Genomic DNA, 20,190 nt, shown 5'->3' on the forward strand with positions numbered 1-20,190 from the left:
ACTCACTCCTTTAGCTTTACGACGGTTGCTGCTGTAAATTTGGTGGTGATTAAATGTGGTCTGCACTGTTTGGTGGTTTGTGTGGTTAGTGGTGTTTGTTAGCTCTGCTGTGTTCTGATACTCTTTGTACTGGGCTGAGTGGTGTGCTCTGGAGAGGGGTATCCAGTAAGTGGTGTTAAAAGTCTTTATTCTGCTTCCCTCACAAGGCACATTACTTTTACACATTCTACAAATATGTGAAACATCACATATGGTCAAACATAAAACGGCAGACTGGTGGTGGAGTTTAGTATAACAGTTTTTAATGATCTGCTGCAGCTGTGTTAGCTCCATAGTTCTATCTAGTGGTTGAACAAGGAACTGCATATCAGCATGTTTTGGCTGAAAAATCACCTGTAACTGTTAAATATCTGAAAGATTTTTCCATCTCTAACTACTATGACTTATGGTGCTAGCAAGTGGTGTGCCATTACACTGTTTGAGCCAAATTAGATTTGCTCAAACAATACTGATTATTTTGTTCAGGCTATTAAGAATGTCATGTTAACTACAGAATTCCTGTTCAAACAAATTATGTTAAAGCTGCAATTATAATATTACTTATCTACCAAATAAAATGACAGTATGATCAGCGGAAATGCAAAAGTGCAGTACTCCGCCAGCATAGACACATTCAGCACTGGTAACTTGCTCTTACAGCCTTCAACAATGAGATCAGGCAGTCAACCAATTCATAAAACACAACTAAAAGAATGTAGCATGTGAGGAGCGACTACATGCTGGTGGTGAGTGAAGGGGTGCAGAAACACATCCAATGTGCAAATAGATGTTGCCAGAAGCCAATGGAAAAGTTTCAGGAACTGCATGTGGTAGCACTGTTCAGAGCCTCTGGTCATTGTTTTATCAAACACAATCAAAATATCAGTGCATGACCTGTAAATCGGAGTAATTCCAGACTATTTGGCCTCTTTTCCACTGCAGGTTAACCTTTCCGGTGGCTGCTGCACACAAACACAGTTCAGGCCCGGTGTTCTCAGCATGGTTAGCTAACCACTAGGTGGAAGGTCATTATGGCCTAGGGATCTGCTGATTGGCTGCATATTTATGCCCCCTTTGTGCTGCAACTCGCCAAACATCGCTAATGTGGCGTTAGCACAACCCGGCTGACGGTCTCTCATTAGCTCTCACTACATCCCTTCCTGCCATGCTTGCCCAACAGCGCTATCACAGTGTTAGCACGGCTTCTCTCCTGGGCACATCCAGCATCAGTACCATAGCTTTATACCATAGATGGTGAGATTTATACATTTAGATTACACAATGCTAACAGATGATTTACGGCTAATGTCAGCTACCTACTGCTTCTTTAGCCTAGCAGTTGTAGTGCAAGACTAAGACTAATGAAACTGACGCATAATTATTATGAGTCCTATACTGATTCTATATTGCTATAGGCATTTGTTCATCCAGCGTTCCCCTGTAGTCAAGAGTTTGACCCCCTTTGCTTCAGTGTTGTGCTTTAGTGTATTCTTCTGCAGAGGCTTTACACTAGATTTTGGGAAACTGCTGTGAAGATTTGATTGTGTTCGACCACAAAAGCATTAGTGAGGTCAGGCACTGATGTTGGATGATTAGTTCTGGATCACAAACTCCATTCAAGCTCTTCTTAAAGGTATGGAAAGGAGCTTCATCACTCCGTAGAATGCAGATCAACTGCTTCACAGCTTTAGGGGCTTTACACCCCTCTAGTTGACACTTGGCATTAGGCATGGTGTTCTTAGGCTCTGTGCAGGTGCTACAGAGCATCCCAGTCTATTGCCAATGCTTTTCTATGGAGACTATACAAGCATACAGGGTTTTTTTTATTGTATTTTATTGTATTTGTATTTATTTGTTTATTATTTAATTACTATTTGTCAACCCACCAATCTTATTATGACAAATTCCTTGTATCAGGCCAATAAAATAATCCTGATTTCAACAATATCCATCAACTCGCTGCTAGAAATCTCAGCTGCAACAGATGAACTCACATCACTGTAACCTAAGGCACAAATTAGCCCAGCAGAGCCTTGTACTGTTGATATCCATGCATGGGCCTTTTCACTGAATGTTACTGTTCGGTCCACAGTGTCTCCTGACACTACGTGCTTTTCAGCTCTGGATATTGACAGTGCATTAAGTGGCTGAGAGTAATGGGATAGGACTTGGGCGAGCTCCAGGACGGAGCACTTTGGGAGAGGTGAAATGAGGACAATGTGAGCCATTCCTCACAGCTCTGTTTACATTTACCCCACACCTGCTTCCTCCACACTGCTGTACATATCACACCGCTCCCTCTCCGGGCCCTTAGCACACTGCAAGGAGGCTTTTCGGCTCATTTCTGCAAACAAGGGGATCTTTTGTAAAAATCCAGGAGAAGAAACGAAGGCAGAACTGAAATAAATCAGCATGAGTATTTAGTACAGTTGTCCAATATGCAGCGTTTTCAACTTTCTAATAAAACAATTCGATTCACTGCACAGTCATTCTTTATTAATGAGACATTATGACGTGTCTCCATTTAGTGCAGTCATCTAAAAGGTTCAAAACCACACTTCTTACAAAGAGAATCAACACATAAAGAGAAGACGCCATTAATAACAACAGCAGTTTCAGTACATACATTGTAGAAATGACCATAAGGTATGCAATTATCTGTTATTATGCCAAGTAAACGTATGGTAGTAGAGTTAAAAGCTTTTAGAAAGTTATATTAAAGACTTTTTTGCCTAAATTGCATTAGGGTTGGGCGGCATCCACTTTTTTCATACCGTTATACCATCTCAATACCGTGGGGGCTTCTGTACAATCTCATCCTCACAAGGTGACAAAGTAAACACTGCACTGTTTTCAATCAATCATTCAATAAATGTTAAACCATCAATCTCACAATTACAAATGCTAAACTGATCTGAATCAGAGAGAAGCTGGTTAGGATTAGCTTAGTTAGAAGGATAACAGTCTGGCTGACTGAAAGCCCACTTCGGGCATTATCGTTTAAGACGATAATGACTACAGCGACTGTTGACTAATGATCGAGCGACCGCTAATAAAAAGACACATTTTTCCCCTCATGGTTTTGGATCTTTTGCTCACTCGCTAAGTGACCTTTGTTTAACTAGCTCGGCTACAGCTCCGCCGAGTATCAGACAGCCCAGTGCAACTGCTGTTGACTAACTGCTGAGCTACCGACACAAGTGTTGACCATAAAAACTCGTGTCTTAATGAGCGAACAGCAGTCGCTGACTGTTGTTCAAGTAACAGAAATTGAAATGAGAGATCCGGTTCTGCTGTGTTTGGACTTGTAGCCAGCCAGCCAGGCTTAGATAAGTTGGCTCCAGCTAACTGAGGCTCAAATCACACCCGTGTAGAGGATAAAGCCTCATATATCAGAGCACAGAGTCGAGTGAATGGTCTTAGAGGGGGTTTTCTATTGTTTTCAGCCACAATTAGTTAACTGCTTTATCCTTGCTCTGTCTTTGGCTAAACATGCAACTATGGTGGGCTTGTTTTTTTCCCTCAGCTATTTTCAGAGCGCAACATCAACAATTGGTGAGCACCCACTGCGCCCTGACCTTGTGGCTCTCTTCAATGCAATCGGGTAATGAGCTTATTTGGCCGTGTACTAGATAGACACAGAACAGAAATTTGACAAAGAAACATCATCATTTTGAAATATTGTTAACATTAACAGCAATACAGCATTTTTATATGCCATTACCGTGATACCGCCCAAGCCTACATTATACACCAAGTAGTATAACATATTTATTGAGCATTACTCATTAATATAATCTCAAATATACACTCAAATGATTTCTGTAGCTGGGTTATAATTCGGTGGGTTGTAGAAATTGCCCACTGATTGAATGAACTGCCTGTTTACGTCTGTCATCTCTAGCAATATAACTGTATAACTGTATAAATGGTCTCTGTAATTATCACATTGACTGCTCATTACATAGCACAGTAACAATCCAATAATCAGTATGTCAGCTGTTAATACACCAATAAGAAAATGATATGTGAGAGAAGGGAATCTTGATTTCAGGACTTTACTGCCATCTAGGGACAATAACAGTAAGTGTCATTAATACACAGTACTATACAGAAAATGTAGGCACATGAGCACATTATTTAAAAGCATGTCTCTCAGCAATACTGTAAAAAAAAACAGATTCCAGGTAAACATAAACACAGGGAAAATGAACAAGAGCTTCTCATTCTGAAGAAAGTAGTGAGATCTTGTCGGTGAGCTAGTCTGAAGAACAGAGCTCGGTTCCTCCAGGTTTCTCCTGGACGCCCCCCAGTCCAGCCAGCACAGCGTAGAGGATGGATTCAACTCCATCATCATCAGCAGCAGCAGCAGGTCACCTGATTTACCATTAAAGCTTTAAGCTCTAAATACTACTAGACTCCCATGAGGAGAGCTTTGGAGATGGAGATTTTAATGAACACAGTGATGGAGAACCACGACTATCTGTATGAATGGTATTAGTATTTACTCTAATATCAGTGTTTCACTGAGCACATCAACACTTACTGTCCAGATAAGCAGCTTCCTAATTCTAATTCTCACAGTACTGTATATTAAACCTCTAGCAGTGTGTTTAGCAGTGTGAACTGGTTTGGTATATATATATATATGAATCTATGATCTAATCTATTTAGCCTACATTTCCATTGCAGAGTACATATACATTTACTTGAGTAAAGCATTGGTACAATACCCATAAATCTCATCCTTTTTCCACTCCTGTCATCAGAAAAAGCGCTATGGAAGTCCTCAGCACTTTTCCTACTTTCACAGGTACCGTTATGAGAAGGGAAATGGGCACAGGTACTCAATGAGGGTACAGAGAGTTCTGGATGAGTAATCGTACTGTGCTGTATTGCACTGTCAAATGGAAAAGCACTATAAGTCTTTTCGATCAGTGCTTCCCAGACCTCCTGCTCCTGGAGTCTGATGTGCTGAATATTGTAGTGTTTTCCTGCTCCGGTACACCTGATTCAATAATCGGCTCATTATAAAGGCCTTTCTGAGGTGAACACTGCAGTGACATTAACTACCCATAGACTGAGGAACTGTGAATGTTAATCAATCAGTGCTAATATATCATCACTGTCCTGCAAACCCCCTGTGTCCCTATTTTTGACATTTTTGACATTTTGACTATTTCACTTTTTGACATAATTTCTGACAGTTGTTCTGTACAATGTGTTAAAATTACATGATGAATGAACCAATAGAAATGCTCCAAAATGACTTGGAACATTTTTACATGGACTCCCACTGAAAAATAAGAAGGTTCTTTACTTCTCCTGTAAAGCTGGAGAAGTAAAGCGTGGAGAAACAGGGTTTTTGCGTAATAGTGACGATATGCTGACTCTACACTCTTAAAAATAAAGGTATTTTGAGCAATGCCATAGAAGAACCACTTTTGGTTATATAAAGAACCATGTTCGCCATGTTTGTAACAGAGAAACTTTACATCAAGTTTTTTAGAGCTTTAAATGATTCTTTAGAGCTTTGAATTATCGTTGTTAATGAAATTAAAGGTGGTCTTTTATGGCATCACTCAAGGAACCACTTAAAACTAATTAACTTTATTAATTTTAAGTATTTGAAAGGAAATGTGTGGCTTAATTCCATAAAGTCATAAAATCATTGTTCTGGTGTGTGTACAATACTGATTGATGAGATTCATGAGAGGCACATTCAGCTCTACACGAGAATAATGAGGGAACATGGCTGTTAGTAAGGGTAAACAAAAGGAGGCCAGAGAGAGGCACTGTATATAGGCTAAGCTGCAGAGCTGATAGGGAGAGTGAGTGTTGTACTGCTTTAGGCAGTCTAAAGGAAACAAAATGTAGAAGTGAAACACTGTAAGGTGCAAGGTGTACTTTCCCACATTACCCACAGTTCCCGCTGGCCGTCTTTGGGCTACAGGCACCCGTGCTGCTCGTCTTTGAGCACTGCTTCATGCAGGAGCCCAGTCTGTCTGCAAGCTGGAACGGGTTCAGGAGGCGATACTAAAAGCACAGAGAGTAATGTGTGGGGACTCTCTCTTTTTAATAGACAGTCTGTCTGTGTCTGTCTCCCCCGGTATCTTCTCAATCTAGCTACATGTAGCTAACCCCTTAACACTCCAAGGCTTATAACACTCATTTAGGTGTATTACTCAGTAACTACAGGGACTTCTGTACAAACTGCTGGGGCTATTCTATTGGTAATAGAGTTTGTAATAACACTTTCGGCCTGCTGGCGGTCCGTAGGCTTTTTAAGGGGTTAAAAGGTGCCATCTAATACATTTATTCAGTATTTGAAGTTGATCTTTGATGAATAAACAGTATGTGACTTTGGTTGTAGTGACACAAGCTCACAGAAACCACGTAGCATAGCATTCCCAAAATCTACTAATTATGTCCAGTCCCCATGGCATGCAATTACTTAGCTGAATAGACTGTAGTTGGTCAGATAGGTTAGTTTTTACCCTAGCATCCACTTGCGTTACCGATGCCTAAAGTTATTTATCCCTACCCATTCATACTGAAGTTATAATCCATTTAAAGAGTGTTTCTGCGGGGTGTACTTTCTGAACAAGACACAATACAGAGCAGCCAATGAGAACAGAGGTTATTTACATGTATCAGTCTTAAAGGCACAGTAACAAAAACAGACTCAATTAGAAGGGATGAGAGACATTTCATGATCAATGGACCAATAAAAAGGCTTAAAAATGAAAACCTTACCCCTTAAGATATGAGGTTTTTGTGCGACAGGGACTGACTGAATTTCATACATAAACCCAATGGGCCCTATCTTACACCCTGAATGAGGCATGTCGCGATACACATTGCTATCTTACCCCACCAACAGTCTATTTTCACACTTTCCTCCTGTGTCATTTAAATAGCAACGCTGCTTGTGAATATATCTACGCTGATGGGCGCGGTGGTCTCGAAATAAGGGGTGTTCAGGTCAGTTTCTGGAGTATTGCTGTGTATCTTGGAAACGGAAAACACAGGAGGAGCACCACTGACTGAAAACAGCCTAGACAGACGTTCGTCAACAGTCAGACGTTCGTTGCTATCTTGGCAGTGAACTGTCAACACAGGCGCGTGCAGCCCAACACTCGTACACCCCCCCCACGCTTTACACCACTGAAATTGCAACCCGCCAAAGTCAGACCACACCTGGCTCTTAAAGGGGATGGTGAGTGACACACTGACTGGTTTATTACTGCACGTTACACCCAAAACACACCAATCATTAACTAAGAGACTTAGTACATGACTTTTGTGCGTTTTGAGCCACGCAAAGCCTACTTTTCCTGTCGCCTTGCCAAAGGGTCGCTAAAATAAGGCCCCAATTACTTGTAATTTTCTACAAAAAGTAGGATATTGGCCTTTCAAAACTTTTTTGTAAAACTAAAACTGATGTTAGATCTACATCTGTACTGAGTTAAATACAAGCATACATGCTGTATCATCCTTATTTTAAAAGTTTGGATTCTTCAGAATACTGACGCTTTATAGTCTGGTTTAATGAATCAATTAAAATGCAGGGTATGGGCCCTTTAATAAAATTAATTATAATTTAATATTTGAAACTATAAACAACAAACCAGCTCTGTGTGCTACCTGTTGAGCAGAGTCAAGGCTAGGATCAGGTTCGTCCGTCATCTCCACACTGAAGTCTGGAGAGAAACGTGTGTACTGGAGGATGGCGGCCAATTCTGCATCTACGTCCATTCTCACGTTCATCTGTACAAAACATCAGCAGCAGATCAGAGTGATGAAGAGCAGCGAGCAGTGAAGCAGATTTGTTTGAAATTGGGTGTTATTTTTAATAAGCTGTGGCTACAAACTAATACATACTATGGACAAAAGTATTGGGACACCTGCTAGGTGACTGTATTAAAAAAAAGTGTATCCTGCTTTTGTTGGGGTACCTGCCTCTATTATCCAGAGAAGGCTATCTACTAGATTTTGGATTAGCATTCCTGTGAGAATTTGACTGCATTCAGTGACAAGCATATTAACGAGGTTAGGGTATTGGATCACCAACCCAACTCATCATCCTTAACTCTGCACCCATCCCAAAAGTATTGGATGGGGCACCATCCACCATAGTCCAGAGAACACCGTTCTCCCACTGCTCCACAGCTCAATGCTGGGGGACTTTATACCCCCTAGCCAATGCCTGACATAAGGTATGGTGTTAACAGGTTCATGTCTATCTGCTCCAGAGAGTCCTATTCTATTGACAGTTATAGCTGTGTGTGTGTAGTTGCACATCTGTATCAGCAATGTGTGCAACTTGTAGTAGCAGCTGAATGCATTTATTAGAAGGGGTGTCCACAAACATTTGGACATATAGTTTATTTTATTCCATGGCCTCAATATATTATTTTGTCACAATAAAGGCTCAGTATTTTATAAATATCAGCTGAATAAAGTGATAATTTATTAAATATTTTAATTTATTTAACATATTTTATTTTCTAGAGACGTACTAGATAACAGCTGACTCATATAACTGTCATATAGAAGTTGGTTCTTAGTGTGCATCCTATTAAGTGAAGCATACCTTAAAACAGTATGAAGCATCAAGCGCAAAATGGTCTCCGCAGTCCGGCACAGTCCCCTTGTACGTGACCAATGCTTTAGTCTGAATAGAGTGTTGGGGAAGTTTAAAGATACGGTAGGTCCCTGATGCGTATTTAACATCACCTGGGAAAGATCATTAACAGGTAAAGCAGTTGAAAAGCACAGCCTTTAAACAAGAGATATGATTAGAATTATTTTAAGAATGAATTTCAATCCCAACATGCTTTTTTCAGCCTTTGGAGAAAGTGGATTGCCTGCTGCCGTTCCCTGGAGTTAAATCTCAAAACACCAGCATCCTCATTTATCTTCATTTTCACCTCAGGTAACACCTTTAGCATCTATAGGGAATTATCTGCATTTCTTACATAGTGTTTAGAGCAGCTCTGAAGTTCAGAATGCTCTAGGTAATGAATCAGACCTGCTCTATTACAAGTACTCTAATGCCTCTGCGAGTAACTACCATGCTGCTAAATAGTTGCTTAACAATCAAGTGAAAAGTTACCTGCTTTCTTTTGGAGCTCTGAATTGTAGATCTGAATATGACTGGCTGCAACCAGGTGAGGCGTGCTGAAGCCCAGCTCCTTTACGAGAAAGACGAGTTCTTGCCAGTAGAGGGCGCCAGCCATTCCTTCACCTGACACAGGAAAGCATTCGGTCAGAGAAACAGGCTGTCTTAAAGTTCACACTGAACACACCCTCTCCTGAAGGTCAAATAATCGAAGTGGTATTAGGAAATATACAGTGTGTATATCCCATAGTGTAACACAGAGCTGGTGATGTTCTAACACTATAACTGTGTGTGTGTGTGTGTGTGTGTGTGTGTGTGTGTGATTGATTACTGATTTGAAAAATTTGGCGCTTTTGAGCCTTCCAAATATTTGGTCCACTTAGTTCCACTGAGACGAAACCAATGGAATATTTGTAATATTTGTAATATCTAGAACTAAAGCAACTATGGTGCAACTTAATTTAACTGAAATCACTAAGAAGGGGTGTCCACAAATATTTGGACATGTATTCATTTCACAGAGGCCCTAAAGTGACATGGGTGTTGTTTTTAATAAGCTGTGGCCACAAACTAATACATACTATGGACAAAAGTATTGGGACACCTGCTAACTGATTGTATTAAAAAAGAGTGTATCCTGCTTTTGTTGGGGTACCTGCCTCTATTATCCAGAGAAGGCTGTGTACTAGATTTTGGAGGAGCATTGCTCTGAGAATTTGACTGTATTCATTGACAAGCGCTTTAGCGAGGTCAGGGTATTGGATGATCACCACATCACACAACTCATATTTCCTAATCCTAATGATTTCTGTTTATTTACATTTGAGTTTGGCCTGTTTTAGGCATTTCCTGCCATGTGCTACTCTTGTTGAGCAGTTTCATGCTCTCTCTCTCTCTCTCTCTCTCTCTCTGTCCCTCAATGGGAAGCAGTTGCATGTATACACAGGTACGTAAGACCAGGTGTGATGGTGAAACTTACAAATATGCGTTTAAAGCTGTAAGAATCTGAAAGCGAACAGTGATGCGAAATCATTGCGAAATCCAAGACATTCTGCGCTATTGAGAAATCCCGGATAAACGCATTTTTAGATCCTAAAAAAGAGGACATGTCCGGGAAAAAGAGGACGTATGGTAACTCTACTTTTTGTGACTGTGACACTGTGTCACAAAAAGGTGAAGTATGCTAAAGTAACAGATTCAGAATTTAAGGGAATATTAGAATTAGGAGATTTAGGGGTTAAAACTTACCCCAAAGAACTGCATCCTCTTTGAAAGCATCTGGAACCACCTTGCTTGCATACATGTCACTGAAGTAAAGTTCACCACCCTCCTATGGGTTATGTAGAAAACACTTGTATTGTACAAACATAACTGACTCTAATGCACTGTAGAGCTATATATATATATATATAGTACAAACTGACCAAAAGCTTTAGCTGCTTTGTGCCATATTTTAAGGCTCATCATTCATATTTAATGTTTTACAGCTTTTTTATGTCAATTATTTAAAGCCATGAAACAGGACTAGCATGCTAGATTCCTTTAATTGCTTTTAATACATTTACATGATGTTTTATATTTATATATGTATATACTATGGAGTGGTTGGTGTGGCATAATGGATAACACCACTACCTGCCAGTGCTGGAATGTAGGAGACCAGGGGTTTGATTCCCAGTCTGGGTGACTATGCTGCGCTACACCAATAAGAGTCCTTGGGCAAGACTCCTAAAACTACACTGGCCCACCTCTGTAATACGAGTCTCTGGATATCTGGATAAGAGCGTCAGCTAAATGCCATAAATGTAAATATACCTCAGGCTTGTAGACTGTAGCAGAAGAAAGTAGCTGTAGTTGTGTAGAGGAAACCTCTCACCTTGAGCACCTTGTAAGCTTCCCGTAGGACAGCTCTCTTGTCTGGACACAGGCATATCACACAGTTTGATCTGCACACAGGAGGGTTTTATGGACATGAGTAAAAGACATGCGAAGCTGACTCAGATTAACCTTGGTTGAAATATGTAAATCATTTTCATATATAATACAATATAATACAATATACACTATATGGACAAAAGTATTGGGACACCTGCTCATTTATCGTTTCTTCTGAGATCAAGGGTTTAATCTGCTTTTGTTGGAGTAACTGTCTCTACTGTCCAGGGAAGAAGGCCTTTTACTACATTTTGGAGGAGCATTGCTGTGAGGATTTGATTGCATTCAGTGACAAGAACGTTACTGGGGTCAGGATGTTGGATGATCACCACCTCACCTCAACTCCCCAACTCTCCAGCTCATCCCAAAAGTAATGGATGGAGCACCAACCATCATTCCAGAGATTCCACAGCTCCACTTTATACCCCTCGAGCCCATGCCTGGCATTAGGCATGATGCCAATAGGTTCATGTTTATCTGCTCCAGAGAGTCCTATTGTATTGGCAATACTTGTCTAAGGGCTGCATAAGCTATTTGTGCTTTTTTGCACATTTGTGTTTGTCAGCAATGGGCGGCATCTAAAGTAGCCGTGTCCTCAAATACATTTGGACATATAATGTGTATAATGTATTACAGCAGCATGATGTTCTACTCTGGCCAGTTGCTGTGTTGTAATATAAACTAATGGATATATTTCAATCAAGTCCATTTAAGGCATCGCTTTTTCAGAGTGGATGTCAGATAGGATACATACACAATCACATCTATAGATTTCTCCTGGATCCCTGCTTCAGTGAGCTTCTCCATGTATCCTTGAACAAATACAGTGTTCGGCTTGGTGTAACCAAATTGCTCCTGGTGGTACTGGATATATTTCTTTGACGCTTCTACCTGAGAACAGAAAACATTAGGGGGATCTTCATCAAGTAATGATACAGGACTGACCAGTGGTTCGACTACTGATTTCAAGTACCTATGGTTACTTTGATACTTTTCATTATGCTAATTTACTATTCGTTTTTAGTTTAAAGATTATAGGGTAACCTTGCTGCCACTCTGTAACCCCATAATAATTTTGCATCTCCAAAATAAGTTTGTCCCCAATGTGTTAGTTTTTTCACACAATATAACAGACTACAGGCATTTCAAATGGTATAATAATAATAATAATCGCAACAAAAGAATAATGATAATAACCATAAATCATAATAATAAACAATAACAACAATTATGAATTATGTATTATTAATAACTATTGTTAATAGTTCATTAATACTATTAATAGTAGACATATGCTTATTATTATTATTATTATTATTATTATTATTAATAATAATACTAAGAAGATGAAGAATGATTGCAACAAAATAATAATAATAAACAATAACAATAATGATTAATTATTTATTATTAATAACTTTTTTAATACTACTAATAACATATAATACTACCAATAACTAATACTACCAATATAATACTACCAATAACTAATAACATTAATACTACTCATAGTTATATGCTTATCATTATGCTTATTATTATTATTGTTATTATTATACATAATAATAAGAATAAGATGAAAATTAAATAGATAAATTAATAATAATAATAATAATAATAATAATAATAATAATAATAATAATAAACCATAACAACAAATATTAATTATTGATTATGAATAGTAGACATATGCTTATTATTATTATTATTATTATTATTATTATTATTATTATTATACCATTTGAAATAGTAGTCTGTTATATTGTGTGAAAAATGCAGGACAAACTCATTTCGGAGATGCTGAGCTGTGATAATAAGCTATTCTAAATCAGGGATGCTTTTCTCTTGTGGATCTCATTGCCTCGTCTGTTCTAACCACTATAACTGAACAGTGTGTGAGGTAAGTACCAGTTCTGCTGTCATATCAATGCCAGTCACATGACCGTCTTCTCCCACCAGTTTGCTGAGCATGTAGCAGTCTCTGCCCGATCCACTTCCCAAATCTAGAACCGAACACCCCTTCAATTTCTCAGGAACCACCACGCCACAACCAAAGAACCTGCAGCAGACACCAAACGCTGAGTAAGACTCCACAGGCAAGTCCAGAGGCAAGAGAACAGGAGAAGTCCAATAAAATACAGCGAACAGACAGAGAACATGATACAGCCCTTTTTTCTGTCTGGGCTTTAGGTTTAGAAATGAGTCACTAGAACAGATGTGCTGAATGCGTACATCTGTACTGCACATTACCTCTTGCAAACATCTGGATGGACTTGTTGGAGAGCTGCACGGGCGCTTGGGGAGAGAAGCCGAGAGGGTGTTGGGCAAGCAGCACTGGTCTGCAAATCTTCTCCAGTCTCCAGAGAACTGTAATAACTCTAACCAATAATAATAATAATAATAATAATAATAATAATGAGAACCAGATTCATAACAGGGCAAAACTGCCATTGTCTGGATGTTGCCTAAAAATAGGCACATCTCCAAAACAGAACAGAAGAGCAATTAATCTGGATTACAGTTTAAATCATGTCAATTTAATTTATTTTTATTGAATTTATTTAATTTTATAAACACAGTGTTCACTCTTCGGTCCATACTGTTTAAATATGGTATCCAATCTGCAATTTGCTTAAATTGTATTTTTTTTTTGTAATGTATTTACATATGGTCATGTGAAAATATTAGGACACCACGAGTACAATTTGTACAACATATTATAACATATGGACATTAAATCTTTATTTAAACAATATTTGGAGAAGGCGCCAATAAACTGTACACAAAAAAATTAAACATGTCTTTAAACATTTTCTGTAAAATGTAATTAATACAAATTATTAATTGTTAATTGAAATAATTAAATGTAATTAATAGAAAAGTAACCACACCCCCCACAATTATTACTATAGATGATCAGAACATGGTTAGAGAGGATTCTGGAGGAGCCTGTGTTATTTAATCCTTGGGCTGCGCCCTAACTGTGTACTACATACTAATTGTCTAAAAGGTATAGACTATTTACTAATATACGTTTACTATATACAATATACATCGACTATATATATATATATATATATATATATATATATACACACACACACATTTAATAGTGCGAGTTTGGCAGGTTACCACACAAAATATTAACCTACACCCGTTTTGCAGCAACAGGAAACGATGAAGTGTTGATATGCCAACATACATCACCGCAAATTGTTTTATATCGCTATAACAGTTAGGGGAGCCGGTACCTGGCTGGCTAGCTAACATAAGCTAATCTTCACTGAACTAACAGGACACGACATATTCCAGTGCCTGACTAACGTTAGCTCTTTATCCCTTTATGATAATCGGTGGGCAGATCTTCACCGGGGGACAGAGGACAGGGGACACGAATCAGGTGGCGACAGCCTTTGCTGCTGCACTTGCATTGTGATATGCCATTTTTCCTAATAACTGTGCTTGTCAGGCTCCAAGGTGAAACTCATTCACCTGACTTGGACGCGTTGTGTGGTAGCATGGGGGCTGTTGAGCTTTTTTTCAGTATATACTGTTCGGCCATGTTGGAAAGAGCATGTACGTCACAATTTAGCCAGGTCAGCTGCATTGAACATTTCCACGTGTCCGACTTAAGCGTCCGAATTCGAGGGTGTTGACCTGGTGTACTTGGTTGTACTCGTAAGTCAAACTGGCCAAGTCAGTACAAACTCCCGGAGACGGAAGGCCGCTGTACGGTAATCTGGCGAGTCGGTAACGATGCAGCTATTAAACTCATGTAGTGAAGTAAAAGTGGAAGCAGGAGAAAGAAAGATACTCCAGCAGATACAGATACAGCAGTTTAGCACTGAAGTACAGCAGTGAAGTGGTTCCACTTCGTTACTATACTGTACATCTCTGAGTGTTAGTAGTCAGTGCACAATTGGGACGCAGCCTCAGATGTTTCCAGTGGTTTGCTCTGGATTGTAGAAGTCTGAGGCCTTCAGAAAGAAGGGATTTGAGAAGATCTGATCGATACCCGGGCTCAGCAAGCTGCCACTGTTGGGCCTATGAGCAAGGCCCTTCACCCTCTCTGCTCCCCGGGTGCTGGAATTGGCTGCTTACCGCTCTGGGTGCCCCTTTACAGTTATAAGGAGTGCTTCAGCCGGAACTACTTCCTGAAAATAAGACCCCTCAACTCACCTTCACTTTCTCATGCAGGGCAGAGGCCATAGTCAGCTCCAGGGATCTGAGGTGCTTTACTGCTGCAGTAGTCTGGTTCAGCTTGGACTTTCTCCCTCCAACACTGACAGGTCAGAAAACATTGAGTCAGAAGGAAAGCAGAGAGATTTCCACCACAAGAGGGGGTGTTTCTGTCTCAGTCTGCTATCGAAAGCAAGACTAAGCAGAGATCAGGTTCAGTACTTACAGCTGAGGTTTCTGGGTGAGGTTTCGTCCAGCTTTGACGTGTAAGAGGCAATCTTACCTTCCAGTGCTTTTTCAACAGTCCAGTCGATACAAGAGGCGTGGCTTGGCGGACAATAGGTAGGCAAAATCAAGCTGAGGCCCACTGCATTGGCGTGATAATATCACGGTCTACCACAAGGTGGCGGTACAGGCATATACATCCATTCTCCATTCTCCAGCAATGTTAACACCACAAATCAGTCTGGATCTGCCCCTAAATCTACTAAATCACACTAAAACTAGTGCAAATCTTCAAAATTGAAAAGTTTCAAGAGGAAAAGTTGAGTTTCAATGGAATTTATTTAGTTTTTTTATTCCAAGAAATTTTGGAATTCCAAAAAAATTGTATTATATCAAAAAGAGAAAAACAGCAAAAATATAGATACCCTGTTTTTCTGTCACAGTGCCAACATGCTTATGTGAAAGTCTTCTACACTGAGGGAACGGCACTGAAAACTAGTTACTGGATCTGGTCCCGGTTTCCCTTCGTTGTTCATCTTCATTGGTAGAGAGAGTGTTCAGTGTGATGCTCGCTCTACCATTTAAGAATACTGTCCTGTGCAGAGATGCTTTGAGGAGCCCAGCTCTGGATCCTGGGTGTTTATCTGCTAAATAAATGAAATCTAAAGCTTGAACAGATGCACTAATAGGATTTTTGTTTATTTGTTGGTTTTTTTTAACCATTTCCAAACCTCTTCTTAAGAGACTGCAGGGTTAATTGTAGTTAATATGCAGTTAGATTGGATTAGATTTAACTTTATTGTCATTGAGAAAGTACAAGTGCAGGCCAATAGACTGCATTAGTTAGCATCTAACCAGCAGTGCGATATAGCAATCACAACACCTGGATTGGTTAATCAATGCTTCAGTAAGTTAAATCAGGTGTTCTGGTGGTGAATTTGAGCAGATCAAGGTGTCAAAAGGACAAATCTAGAACGGAACCTCCAAACCTGGAACCTGCGTTCTTCTTACCAGCTCAAAAAAGAAAACAATCTATAATAAAACTTTTTTTGTTGTTGTAAGAAATTCTTCTAGATTTTCTGGAATTAATGTTTATCTGCTTAATTTATTATATAATGACACATTGCGGTTTTACCGGCACAGGTGGGATAAATGGTTTTAAACATTTTGATTGGGTGATTATTAAGACCTTTGTACTATAATGTGATTTTATATGTATTTCTTAAACTCATCTTAAAAAATCTTTTTCTACCATAAAGTAACTTAATTTTCATTGTATGTGTTCTTGATTACTGGGTTGTGTTTGTAAAAGTCACAGAATTCACACTGATATTATTTAATTACATTCTGCAATGACACCTGTAATACAGCACCATGATAAACAACTCACAGTGAGAGCTGGCCAGGCTGAACTACAGCCTCCACACAGCAGGGTTAGATGTAATACAGTGTATGTACGTATCTATCTATCTATCTATATATATATATATATCGGAACCTCTTCCCAGACTCCTCTGCATTTACAGCCTTTTTAAATAGATAGCTCCTTGGATCTGGCCATGGTGATCCCACACACTTCAACAATCATATATATATATATATATATATATATATATATATATATATATATATATATATATATATATATATAGTATAAATATATTTATAATAATTAAAATAGATTTATAATAGTATAGATAAATATATATGTAAATGCAGATGAGTCTGGGAAGAGGTTATGCTGTCCACTAAATCTTTTCCAAGTGGAGAACATTCAGCAAGTTCATCCCAAGAGCAGACCACAAGCTGCGTAAAGAGATCTCCAACATCCCTACAGTGTCATCACGGGACCTACAGGTAGCTCTTGTTGCCACTGCTGGTCAGTAAGAGATCCTACTAGTTTGATTTTAATGAGAGGTGAGCAAGGAGCAAACCTCTGCTCTCTGTAAAGTTCACCAGAGAGCATCAAGACAAGCAGCAGGACTTCTGGAACAATGTTGGACAGATTCTGGACAGATAATTCACATTTATTTCTTTATTTATTTATATTTGTATGTATTGAGATTAAAAAGCTTGTCTGTTTCATACAACGCAGAACAGAACTGCACTGAATCAACTGTGCTAAGTAAATAGCAGAAGACTCACTGAGTCATGCCATGCAAGTAACCCTTTATTCTGAACTCTGCACACACACACACACACACACTGATCAGACAGTGTGACCACGCCATGCAAATGACACACTTTTATGACAGTTTATTAAAGAGATACCTTATACTTCTACACGTCACCCCACACTAACGTTCAAAACAGCGATGAGGCGACCCACGTAAGGCCCAAGAGGGTAACTAAGGCCCTGTTTACACCTGCTTACTTCATGTGACCAGTATCTGGAGCGTATCCTGATATGATTTTAGCCTCATGCGTTTACCCGGGTAGTCAAATGGGTTTCCGGTGAGTCAGACTGAAATCTGCCTGCTGTGTGGGGCGGAATATGCAAAGTTGCTCATTGCTCTTGCTGGTTCTTGCTGGTGTTTTGGTTGTACTGGGAAGGGGTTTGGGCGTCTTGGCTGCGTCTTGGAGAGACGGATGTGATTACACTGCTGTAACGTGTCTCAGACCACCTCCTTGTGTTTTTATGTAGTTTGGCCTTATCCAGATATAATACTGATACGCCAGACGTTTGCAGTGGCCAGGTGTAAAACAGGGGTCAAGTCGGATTCAGTTCTGCACAGGGATTTTCCAAACTTAGTGGTGTGTACATATCAGTTAAACCGAGACCTGTGAATCACTGCCCGTGGCCTTCTGGAGTCAGAATGAGGCTAAACAGTACAATTGGGTTAGTAATGTTGGAGAATGTCTTGGCACACTTAGAGCACTGTAATGTGAGGAAATGCCTGATCGACTATGATGAATCCAGGCACTTGGGACTGTGTGTGTGTGTGTGTTTGATGTGTTTGCATATGCCGGGAACACTCTCTTCCCACAGTGTTCTGCTTGATATGAAGTTGAATCATTCAGCTATGACCCCCTCCTTATGCCCTCGGTGTCCTGGGTCACTCCCAAAACAATAGACCTCTCTCAGCTTTAAGGGTGGGCCAAGCATGTCTCGGTTCACCTCCCTGTAAGTAAATAGCTGTGGGATTTCAGAAAGGCCTTTTAAACCTGCTTGACCTGATACGCGTTTGATAAAATTCTTCTAGCTCAGATGCTTTATTTTACTGTGGTGGATTAAAAAAGGAACAAATGCGCTAAAATGGCCTACAAACAAAAGTATTGGGACACCTGCTTATTCACAGGAGTCCAGGGAAGGCCTTGTACTAGATTTTGGAGGAGCATGGCAGTGAGCGTTAGATTGACAAGAGCGTTAGTGAGGTCAGGAGGTTGGAAGATCGCCACCCCAACTCGCCCCCAACTCCACAAATCATCCCAGACGTACTGGATGGAGCGCCACCCAATCATCATTTCAGGGAACACAGTTCCTCTGCTCCACAGCTCAATGCTGGGGGGCTTTATACCCCCTTTATCCCCCTAATGCCTGGTATTAGGCACCATGGTGCTAATAGGTTCATGTTTATCTGCTCCAGAGAGTCCTATTCTATTGGCAGTCTCTCTCTACAGGGACTAGACAAGCTGTGTGTATGTGTGCATTTGCACATCTGTATCAGCAATGCAAAAAAATCATTAGGAGAGGTGTCCACAAACTTTTGGACGTTAGTGTATATTCAAGCTAAGCGTCGGGGAGACGCTAACTAAGCTAACTAAGCTAAGCTAAGTGAGCAAACACAAAGCATAGCAATATCAAATGTTCCTAACAACACTCCTCACTTCCAAAAACATGCGCGCACACACACACACACACACACCACTTTTACAAACAGCATAATAAACACAGCGAGCAAAAGCCGTGGCATCGGAATCAGTGGCCCTTTGTACTTCGTCCAGAGTCCACGGCTAGTCCGCTGCAGGCCTCAACTTCAAAGCCAGCTGATTTTTTTCCCCCTCTGTCTGTGTTCCCTGACAAGCGAGCAGTTGTCAAGCACCGGAGCTTGACCTCGGTCTTGGTCTCAGACTTATTTGTTTAATTTCTGTTCCCTTTTTTTTCGCGTAGTCAAGGCGAGCATGGGGTTATTGTCAGTTCAAGCCTAACAAACACGTACTGTACGCCGGGGAGAGTTCACTGCCAGACCAAAGGTTACGAGAAGTTTAAGGAAAGGGTAATCATTGGAAGATCAAATAAAGTGGAAGCTGAAGAGAGGGGTGGGGGTGGGGGGGTAGGCGTACGTGTGACACAGACAGCCTTTTCCTCAGCAAACAAAACCACACTGTTCGGCTCACACACACACACACACACGCACGCATGCACACATGTGCACCACGCTCGTTTAACCCCCGCTCCCCTTTGAACTCTCTTTGTGAGAGCGTCTGAGCAGGCAGCGGCAACACACTCAAGGTTAGTTATTTCCCTTTGAGAGGAAGAACAATGCAGGTGGGACCGCTTCAGCCCCTGCTGGGCTGACTCACTGTAGATGCAGATGCTCTGCCTGATGCACGTCAACGAGATCAAACAATCAGACTAAATATAAAGACAGAGTAAGCGTGCCACCTGGACAAGGGCTGTTTGCTCCGGTCACAGATACCGCTTAAAAAAAAAAAGTTTGTGGACACCCCTTTTAATGAATGCATTC

At 40.2% G+C, this 20,190-nt stretch overlaps 1 protein-coding gene across 1 annotated transcript; it reads right to left on the reverse strand.

The window, feature by feature from the left end:
- Positions 1-2,524: 2,524 nt before the first annotated feature.
- LOC140565572 (arsenite methyltransferase) lies at positions 2,525-15,588 on the reverse strand. Its single transcript, XM_072691552.1, has 11 exons — positions 15,504-15,588; positions 15,278-15,380; positions 13,349-13,476; positions 13,007-13,157; positions 11,853-11,989; positions 11,040-11,109; positions 10,412-10,493; positions 9,158-9,289; positions 8,636-8,778; positions 7,687-7,809; positions 2,525-6,075 (listed from the first exon to the last, which is right to left on the reverse strand). Exons 2-11 carry the CDS (start codon positions 15,305-15,307, stop codon positions 5,956-5,958), a joined length of 1,116 nt encoding a protein of 371 aa, XP_072547653.1. The 5' UTR covers positions 15,308-15,380; positions 15,504-15,588; the 3' UTR covers positions 2,525-5,955.
- Between the last annotated feature and the right edge of the window lie 4,602 nt (positions 15,589-20,190).

This window comes from Salminus brasiliensis, chromosome 11 (assembly GCF_030463535.1).
Source record: "Salminus brasiliensis chromosome 11, fSalBra1.hap2, whole genome shotgun sequence".
NCBI lineage: Eukaryota > Metazoa > Chordata > Actinopteri > Characiformes > Bryconidae > Salminus > Salminus brasiliensis.

Excerpts from the sequence above, each read along its gene's own strand:
- LOC140565572 (XM_072691552.1), bottom strand. The coding sequence starts at position 15,307 with ATGGCCTCTGCCCTGCATGAGAAAGTGAAG. Across the intron at positions 13,477-15,277 it reads CCCTGCATGAGAAAGTGAAG|AGTTATTACAGTTCTCTGGA; the intron begins GTGAGTTGAGGG and ends ATTATTGGTTAG. Across the intron at positions 11,990-13,006 it reads TTGATATGACAGCAGAACTG|GTAGAAGCGTCAAAGAAATA; the intron begins GTACTTACCTCA and ends TTCTGTTCTCAG.